Source organism: Spermophilus citellus (assembly GCF_964194105.1).
Source record: "Spermophilus citellus genome assembly, chromosome: 3".
NCBI lineage: Eukaryota > Metazoa > Chordata > Mammalia > Rodentia > Sciuridae > Spermophilus > Spermophilus citellus.
This window is the reverse complement of record NC_138184.1, coordinates 220,370,149-220,380,216: the sequence shown is the minus strand read 5'-3', so window position 1 is coordinate 220,380,216 and position 10,068 is coordinate 220,370,149. Positions and strand designations below refer to the sequence as shown.

The 10,068-nt window shown below is 42.8% G+C and overlaps 1 protein-coding gene across 1 annotated transcript; it reads left to right on the top strand.

Moving 5' to 3' along the window:
* Positions 1–3,371: 3,371 nt before the first annotated feature.
* LOC308643511 (olfactory receptor 10AC1) lies at positions 3,372–4,349 on the top strand (the record flags this gene model as incomplete). The annotated part of the gene is made up of 1 exon (XM_081283336.1): positions 3,372–4,349. One exon carries the CDS (start codon positions 3,372–3,374, stop codon positions 4,347–4,349), a length of 978 nt encoding a protein of 325 aa, XP_081139462.1.
* Positions 4,350–10,068: the final 5,719 nt, after the last annotated feature.

The following is a 10,068-nucleotide window of genomic DNA, read 5'->3' as shown; positions in this document are numbered from 1 at the left end:
CATAACCTTTTAAGTTTAACTTCCTACAGGACAATAATAAAATTTTGCTATGACCTCTCTTTTGGTGGTTTTGTAGACTGTAATACTAGATCAATGGGCTCGGGTCTACCAACAGGACAATTCATGCAGAAATAGAACTATTTGGCCAGAAGTACTGAGAACTGGCTCTAGTCCAGCAGCAACAGCCCAAGCTGGCCAGTGACCTCTCTGGGTATCCCTTGCTATAACATGAGGATCTAGACCATCTGACCTTCCTGCTCCACTTCAATTCAGCACTGAACTCTTAAGAACCAAAGGGGCCTGACCTGTCTGTCTCTCTCATCTTCCATTCCACAATTCTTTTTAGAAGTGCTTTGATTGACTATTGAAATGACCAATGGGAAACAGCATTACTATAGATAATTTTAGTTATATTGCACAGCAAAAAATTGAATACCAGGTCTGCATCTCCATCCCAGCAAGGCTTCCAGCCATATCCAGATGTCCTGGGCCACCAGCCAGTCCCAGCTGTGGGGTGCTTCTTGTAGCCATACACAGTTAGAAAAGCCAATCTGCAGGAACAATAACAAGAGCAGTAATGAATGTCAAAGCTAAGGAGAAGCTATTTTTAGATTTGCTTCTTGGATTATCCGCATTACTGCTTACATTCACATGTCCTCAGGAAAAATACCAGCAAAGGGACATATGAGGTCAGAACAGAATGGAAGGACATTTGTTGGGCGGGGGTGGAGGGGTAGGAGATATGGGAAGTGGGGGATGGAATGTGTCTTGTGTGGCAAGGATTTGGGGGGAGAGAAATAAAAAAGGAAGATTACATAGTGAATAAGTCCCTGGATTATCAGGACCTACACTGCTTGTTTGCAAATCTGGCTTTACCGCTAACTAGTTATGATGTTTAATTTCTTGAGGATTCAATGTTCTCTTCTATAAAATGGGCACAATAAGAGTTCATACCTCATTGGGTTGTTGCTAATATTAAGTGGGTTAAATATGTAAAGACTTTATGAGAAAGGTAGCAGAATACAACAATTACTAATAGGGCATTATGTAAAATTGTGGATGTGTAACCGACGTGATTCTGCAATCTGCATTTGGGGTAAAATTGGGGGTTCATAACCCACTTCAATCTAATGTATGAAATATGATATGTCAAGAGCTTTGTAATGTTGTGAACAACCAATTAAAAAAAAGACTTTATGAACCTTTGCCCAACACTTTCTTCACTGTTAGCTCTTACTGCTGATGTTCTTAATCACCTGGAGGAGTGAGAATATTTGTCTTTCGTTCCAGGTGAAGGAAGTGGGTATCGTCAGGGTTCGCAGTGCTGTCTTCTCTTCTTGCAGCTTCTCTCCTAGCAAAGAGCAGGATTTTATCTGTTGAAGCTTTAAAAGTATCCATTATCCTTTCTCCTCTCAGAGAAAAGGCACTTCTAACAGACATTCCTGGAGTTTGTGACAATTCCTCCCCAAAGCTAAAGCAGAGCAGAAATGCTCCTTGATGTCTTTCTTTCAATTTAATTGACCCATTTTGCTTGTTTGCAGCAGCCTTGTTTATAAAACATGATCTTCCTTGAGCTTTCAGATACTGGAGCCACCTGTCCTTTCCTGTCATCCACATTGTTCAGCAGCATGAACACGAAGGAAAAAGAAGTGGATTGTTTCTCTCTCTCCCTCCTGCACCCCCGTCCCCACCCAGCCCAGCCCAGCTTCTCCAAGGAGACGCAAAGGAAGGAGTGAAGGGAGGAGCAGAGGCACTGCAGAAGGCCAGCATTGTGGGAGGCCAGGCGGACACTCAGGTGTCATCCTGCCAGAATCCCCAGGACAGCCAGGCTTCTCATTCCCACCTGCAGCTACAACACAGGTTTGTTAAATTTTCCCAATATATGGAAGAGTGACCAAAAAAAGGCTCTAAAATGATAGTAAATGATACCACCTCCCTCCACCTGCCCCCAGCCCTAACCCTATTCTTCCTCCCTAAGACTGTTTCCCCTCAAATGGGACAAGAAAGATCCCAGGTGACACTGATAAATAAAAACCTTCCAAGAGGAGCATTAGACAGCAAAAGGTAGAAGATAGGCTCATTATATTCCTTCTAATTCTTTCATCTGAGTTACTTATCCACCCAGCTAAACTGCAGTTGCACTCTATATCAGTACGGACAGAGTAGACTTCCAATATTGACTCCAAACCGTGATTGAAGAGGAAATAATAGTTGAGCTTACAATTAAAGTTAATTTAAAAAAAGAGATAAGGCAATAAAAAGAGACATCGTTAATATATATGGGAAAATTCAAACCTCCTCCTCCAGTTCACATGGCCTCAAACCCCTCACCACCTCATACCTGCTCACCTCCAGAGGACTTTGAGAAACACAACAGACCTACAAGCTACCAATGTTTTACAAGTGTTGCCTGCGAATGAGTCACTGGATAACGCTTAGAAAGAAACAGTCTTCTGATGGCAAGTTGGAAGGTACTGCTCACTCTGAAGGGCAAGTTAGAACAGATGTACACCACCTTTTTTCATGTTGATGGTGTATTAATCAAAATGTCAGGGACGTTTTAGTCCTGAGGCACCCAGCGAGGCCCTCTGCTTGCCTGTCTAACCCTGAACTTGGCACAGATTTAGGTCTCTATTTTAAGGCTAAGCAAATATGGGTTGTCTGACTGACCCCAATGGCCATATTCCCAAACCTCTGATAGGTTATGGAAAGTTCTGGATTCACCTTCAGGAATAAAGATTCTGTCCCTGACTTTGTGTGAGCAATAAAACCCTTCAATACTCCCACCTGGTTTCCACTTTATTTTCCTCCCTGATTATGAGGTCGTGTGAGATGATCTCTAAGGTGCTCATCTGCACTACATTTTTGTGATTCTGTGACACACACAGAAGGTGGCTCAGTAATGACAGAGTAGGACAAGGATAAGGATAGAGAAGCAGAATGCAAAGTCACATTCTGGCCTTAGGGGACTCAGGCGGAGGCAGAGGTAACACTCAGGGCCACACAGAACCCACGAAATAACTGGAGTTATGGAGGAACTGTGCAGTCTTTGTAAGTGGGTTTCAGGATGAGGCTCTGAGAGGTAAGCAGCTAAACTCAAGGCTTCTTTGGGTAGCTCAGGTTGAGAAAGCAGCTCTAGGGATTCCAGTGCAGGAGGCGGGAAAGGCTGCCATTTTTTCTAAGTCAGTAAGACTTTCTTCTTAGGAAGGGTGCTGGGACCCATGAACCAGGGCCACCTCCGCATCCACCACTCCCTGCTACCCCTCTGATTTCCACCCGACCCTTTCTCCTCTAGCAGGGCCAGAAAGGCCTCCCCCTACAGACTCGCCCTTCCTCTGCTTCTCTCGCACAGGTGTCTCCCGCTGCGGTGCATGGACAGCCCCAGCAATGCCACCATGCCCTGTGGCTTTCTCCTTCAAGGCTTCTCTGAGTTCCCGCGCTTGAGGCCCTTGCTCTTCCTGCTGCTGCTGACTGTGCACCTGGCCACCCTCAGCGGGAACCTACTCATCCTCTTGGCGGTGGCCTCAGTGCCCAGCCGGCCACCCATGCTGCTCTTCTTGTGCCAGCTGTCGGCCATCGAGCTCTGCTACACGCTGGTGGTGGTGCCCCGCTCCCTGGCGGACCTAACCGTAGTGGTCCAGGGTCAGGGTAGCCCCATCTCTTTCCTGGGCTGTGCCTTTCAGATGCAGATGTTCGTGGCACTGGGTGGGGCGGAATGCTTCCTGCTGGCTGCCATGGCCTACGACCGCTATGTGGCCATCTGCCACCCGCTACGCTACGCAGCAGTGGTGACCCCCGGACTGTGCGCGCGACTGGCCCTGTCCTGTGGCCTCGGGGGACTGGCGGTCTCAGTGGGACTCACAGTGGCCGTCTTCCACCTGCCTTTCTGTGGCTCCCGCCTGCTGGTGCATTTCTTTTGCGACATCACGGCGCTGCTGCACCTGGCCTGCACCAGGAGCTACGCAGATGAGCTGCCCTTGCTGGGCGCCTGCCTGGTGCTGCTGCTGCTGCCCTCCACGCTCATCCTTGCCTCCTACGGGGCCATCGCGGCAGCTCTGCGCCGCCTGCGCTGCCCCAGGGGCCGTCGCAAGGCAGCCTCCACCTGCGCCTCGCACCTGGCAGTCACCTTCCTGCACTATGGATGTGCCACCTTCATGTATGTGCGGCCCAAGACCAGCTACTCCCCGCGGCTGGACCGCACACTGGCGTTGGTCTACACTAATGTCACACCGCTCCTCTACCCGCTTATTTACAGCTTGCGCAACCGTGAGATCACCGCCGCCATCCACAGGGTGATGTGGCGCTGGCGGACCGGCCAGGCTGTGGTTCAGGGTCTGTGTGAGCCCTGACAACAGGCAGGGAGCAGGCCAGAATGGGCAGCTGTGCACCCTAAAGGGCCCCCTACCATGAGGTGTCTGCATCTGGAAAGCCATGTGGGGGAGAGGGACCCAAGGAGGGGATTCAGGAAAGAGAACTTGGAAGTACACAAGAAGAGTCATCTAGGGTGGCCCTCTCTCCGGAAGAAGGCCAGGAACCCTAGACCTGGAGTTAGTGGTTCCACAAATACTTAGTGGGTCTTCCCCATAACCTGGATCTGTGAAAAGTGGTGGGTTTTTGTGATAAAGAAGACCCAATTCATAACCTGATGATGCTCAGCATCCTCCTTCCCAGCCCCAGGACAAACCCTAGGAATAAACAAGAGAAGGAGGGAGCAGCTCAGAGGATGGGTGTAACTTATGCTAGAGTTTGTGAAGGCTGAAGGGAGTCAGGGAAAACCTCTTGGATGGAAAAGGGTAGTTAAGTGGAGAATTGGGGGAGAGTAGGGGGTAATCCTGTGAAGACAAGAGCAGAGAATGCTCTGGGCACAATGGGTTTCGGGGCTGGGGCACATCTGAAGCCATGGAGTGGTGGGATACTTGTCCCCTGGCATGATTTCTCAGACTGCAGTGTGGGCAAATGGACTGGAGACATGGAGACCCATTTGGGAATCTCTTGCCATGCCCCAGTGAGATACAGTGGGAGTGTGGCCCAGGGTACTTCCACAGGTAATTGAGTGACATGGGAAGACTCGAGAGATGTGGTAAATGGAGGCTACAGAATCTCGATGTGGGAAGAAGAAGAAGTGGAAGTTAAGGGGCATTTCTTTTTTTTTATTGATTATTCAAAACATTACAGAGCTCATGATATATCATCTTTCATACATTAGACTCAATTGGGTTTTGAACTCCCATTTTTAGCCCAAATACAGATTGCAGAATCACTTCTGTTACATACTCACATTATTGCATAATGGCATATTAGTGACTGTTGTATTCTGCTACCTTTCCTATCCCCTATTATCCCCCCTCCCCTAGCTTGTTGAATTTAAACTGAAAACTCTTGGTATCTTTGGTAGCAGTTCGAGTTTGAGTTGAGGGGTTTTTTTTTAATTTTATTTTTTTTATTGGTTGTTCACAACATTACAAAGCTCTTGACATATCATATTTCATACATTAGATTGAAGTGGGTTATGAACCCCCAATTTTACCCCAAATGCACATTGCAGAATCACATCGGTTACACATCCACAATTTTACATAATGCCCTATTAGTAATTGTTGTATTCTGCTACCTTTCCTATCCCCTACTATCCCCCTCCCCTCCCCTCCCATCTTCTCTCTCTACCCCATCTACTGTAATTCATTTCTCTCCTTGTTTATTTTCCCATTCCCCTCACAACCTCTTATATGTAATTTTGTATAGCAATGAGGGTCTCCCTTCATTTCCATGCAATTTCCCTTTTCTCTCCCTTTCCCTCCCATCTCATGTCTCTGTTTAATGTTAATCTTTTCTTCCTGCTCTTCCTCCCTGCTCTGTTCATAGTTGCTCTCATTATATCAAAGAAGACATTTGGTATTTGTTTTTTAGGGATTGGCTAGCTTCACTAAGCATGATCTGCTCTAGTGCCGTCCATTTCCCTGCAAATGCTATGATTTTGTCATTTTTTATTGCTGCATAGTACTCCATTGTGTATAGATGCCACATTTTTTTTATCCATTCATCTATTGAGGGGCATCTGGGTTGGTTCCACAGTCTAGCTATTGTGAATTGTGCTGCTATGAACATCGATGTGGCAGTATCCCTGTAGCATGCTCTTTTAAGGTCTTCAGGGAATAGTCCAAGAAGGGCAATAGCAGGGTCAAATGGTGGTTCCATTCCCATCTTTCCCAGGAATCTCCAAACTGCTTTCCAAATTGGCCGCACCAATTTGCAGTCCCACAGCAATGTACAAGTGTACCCTTTTCTCCACATCCTCGCCAGCACTTGTTGTTTGACTTCATAGTGGCTGCCAATCTTACTGGAGTGAGATGGTATCTTAGGGTGGTTTTGATTTGCATTTCTCTGACTGCTAGAGATGGTGAGCATTTTTTCATGTACTTGTTGATTGATTGTATATCCTCCTCTGAGAAGTGTCTGTTCAGGTCCTTGGCCCATTTGTTGATTGGGTTATTTGTTATCTTATTGTCTAATTTTTTGAGTTCTTTGTATACTCTGGATATTAGGGCTCTATCTGAAGTGTGAGGTATAAAAATTTGTTCCCAGGATGTAGGCTCCCTATTTACCTCTCTTATTGTTTCTCTTGCTGAGAAAAAACTTTTTAGTTTAAGTAAGTCCCATTTGTTGATTCTTGTTATTAACTCTTGTGCTATGGGTGTCCTATTAAGGAATTTGGAGCCCGACCCCACAATCTGTAGATCGGAGCCAACTTTTTCTTCTATCAGACGCAGAGTCTCTGATTTGATATCAAGCTCCTTGATCCATTTTGAGTTAACTTTTGTGCATGGCGAGAGAAAGGGATTCAGTTTCATTTTGTTGCATATGGATTTCCAGTTTTCCCAACACCATTTGTTGAAGATGCTATCTTTCCTCCATTGCATGCTTTTAGCCCCTTTATCAAATATAAGATAGTTGTAATTTTGTGGATTAGTCTCTGTGTCCTCTATTCTATACCAATGGTCCACCCGCCTATTTTGGTACAAGTACCATGCTGTTTTTGTCACTATTGCTCTGTAATATAGTTTGAAATCTGGTATCGCTATACCTCCAGATTCACACTTCCTGTTTAGAATTGCTTTTGCTATTCTGGGTCTTTTATTTTTCCATGTGAATTTCATGATTGCTTTATCTATTTCTACAAGAAATGCCATTGGGATTTTGATTGGCATTGCATTAAACCTATAGAGAACTTTTGGTAATATCGCCATTTTGATGATGTTAGTTCTGCCTATCCATGAACAGGGTATATTTTTCCATCTTCTAAGATCTTCTTCTACTTCTCTCTTTAGGGTTCTGTAGTTTTCATTGTATAAATCTTTCACCTCTTTTGTTATGTTAATTCCCAAGTATTTTATTTTTCTTGAGGATATTGTGAATGGAGTGTTTTTCATTTCCGTTTCAGAAGTTTTGTCGCTGATATACAGAAATGCCTTTGATTTATGCGTGTTGATTTTTATATCCTGCCACTTTGCTGAATTCATTTATTAGTTCTAGTAGTTTCTTTGTAGACCCTTTTGGGTCTTCTAGGTATAGAATCATGTCATCTGCAAATAGTGATAATTTAAGTTCTTCTTTTCCTATTTTTATGCCTTTAATTTCTTTCATCTGTCTAATTGCTCTGGCCAGTGTTTCGAGAACTATATTGAATAGAAGTGGTGATAGAGGGCATCCCTGTCTTGTTCCAGATTTTAGAGGGAATGCCTTTAACTTTTATCCATTCAGAATGATGCTAGCCTGAGGCTTAGCATAGATAGCTTTTACAATGTCAAGGTAAGTTCCTGTTATCCCTAGTTTTTCTAATGTTTTGAACATAAAGGGATGCTGTACTTTGTCAAATGCTTTCTCTGCGTCTATCGAGATGATCATATGGTTCTTATCTTTAAGTCTATTGATGTGGTCAATAACATTTATTGATGTCCGTATATTGAACCATCCTTGCATCCCAGGGATGAATCCTACTTGATCATGGTGCAAAATTTTTTTGATGTGTTTTTGTATTCGATTCGCCAGAATTTTATTGAGGATTTTTGCATCTAGGTTCATTAGAGATATTGGTCTGTAGTTTTCTTTCTTTGAGGTGTCTTTGTCTGGTTTCGGAATCAGGGCAATGTTGGCCTCATAGAATGAATTTGGAAGAGCTCCCTCTTTTTCAATTTCCTGAAATAACTTGAAAAGTATTGGTATTAATTCTTCTTTCTCTTCCTTTTCTAGGGCTTTGAGATGAGGTGTGAGCTCATTTATTTGTTGTTTTTTTCTTTTTTTGAGGAATGACCACCAGGCGATGAATTTCCCTCTTAAAACTGCTTTCATTTTGTCCCATAGATTCCAATATGTTGTGTCTGTATTTTCATTTATCTCTAAGAATTTTTTGATTTCCTCCTTTATGTCTTCCGTAACCCACTGATCATTCAGTAATATATTGTTCATTTTCCATGTGATGTAGGATTTTTCCTTCCTTCTTTTATCATTGATTTCCAGTTTCATTCCATTATGATCAGATAAAATGCAAGGTATTATCTCCACCCCTTTATATTTACTGAGGGTTGCCCTATGGCATAATATATGGTCTATTTTTGAGAAGGATCCATGTGCTGCTGAGAAAAAAGTATATCCATTTGATGATGGTTGATATATTCTATATATGTCAGTTAAGTCTAGGTTATTGATTGTGATATTGAGTTCTATAGTTTCTTTATTCAACTTTTGTTTGGAGGATCTGTCCAATGGTGAGAGAGGTGTGTTGAAGTCACCCATAATTATTGTGTTATGGTGTATTTGATTCTTGAACTTGAGGAGAATTTGTTTTATGAATGTCGCAGCACCATTATTTGGTGCATAAATATTGATAATTGTTATGTCTTGTTGGTGAATGGTTCCTTTTAACAGTATATAATGTCCTTCTTTATCCCTTTTGATTAACTTAGTCTTGAAGTCGATTTTATTTGATATGAGGATGGCCACCCCTGCTTGCTTACGAGGACCGTGTGCATGGTATACTTTTTCCCATCCTTTCACCTTCAGCCTGTGTATGTCTTTTCCAATCAGATGTGTCTCCTGGAGGCAGCATATTGTTGGATTTGTTTTTTTCATCCATGATACCAGCCTATGTCGCTTTATTGGAGAGTTTAAGCCATTAACATTCAGAGTTACTATTGATATATGGTTTTTACTTCCATCCATGTTTGATTATTTATCCTTTTTTAAAAAAATTTAGTTTGTTTCTCCATGATTATCTTTCCCCTCGCTCTCTGTCTTTACCGAGGCACTTCCTACTGATGGTTTTGGTTATTGTTTTTCATTTCTTCCTTGTGTAATGTTTTGCTCAAGATGCTTTGCAATGCTGGTTTTCTGGCTGCAAATTCTTTTAACTTTTGTTTATCATGAAAGATTTTTATTTCGTTGTCATACCTGAAGCTTAATTTTGCTGGATACAGAATTCTTGGTTGGCATCCATTGTCTTTCTTTCACTGTTTGAAATACATTGTTCCATGACCTTCTTGCTTTCAGTGTCTGTGATGAAAAATCCGTTGTTAACCTTATTGGTTTACCCCTGAATGTAATCTGTCTCCTTTCTCTTGTAGCTTTTAATATTTTCTCTTTGTTCTGTATATTGGATATCTTCATAACAATGTATCTTGGCGTTGGTCTACTGTGATTTTGTGTGCTCGGTGTCCTGTATGCATCTTCAATTTGTATATCTGTTTCCTTTTTTATTTCTGGAAAGTTTTCTGTAATTATTTCATTCAGCAGGTTGCTCATTCCCTTGATTTGAATCTCTGTACCTTCTTCTATCCCGATGACTCATAAGTTTGGTTTTTTTATGTTATCCCATAACTCTTGGATGTTTTTCTCGTGATTTTTTTACCAGCCTTTCTGAGTTGGCTAGACTCTTTTCAAGATGATATATTTTGTCTTCATTATTCTACGTTCTGGCTTCTACTTGCTCCACTCTGTTAGTGATACTCTCAATTGAGTTTTTAATTTGGTTTATCATTTCCTTCATTTCTAGAATTATTGTTTGATTATTTTTAT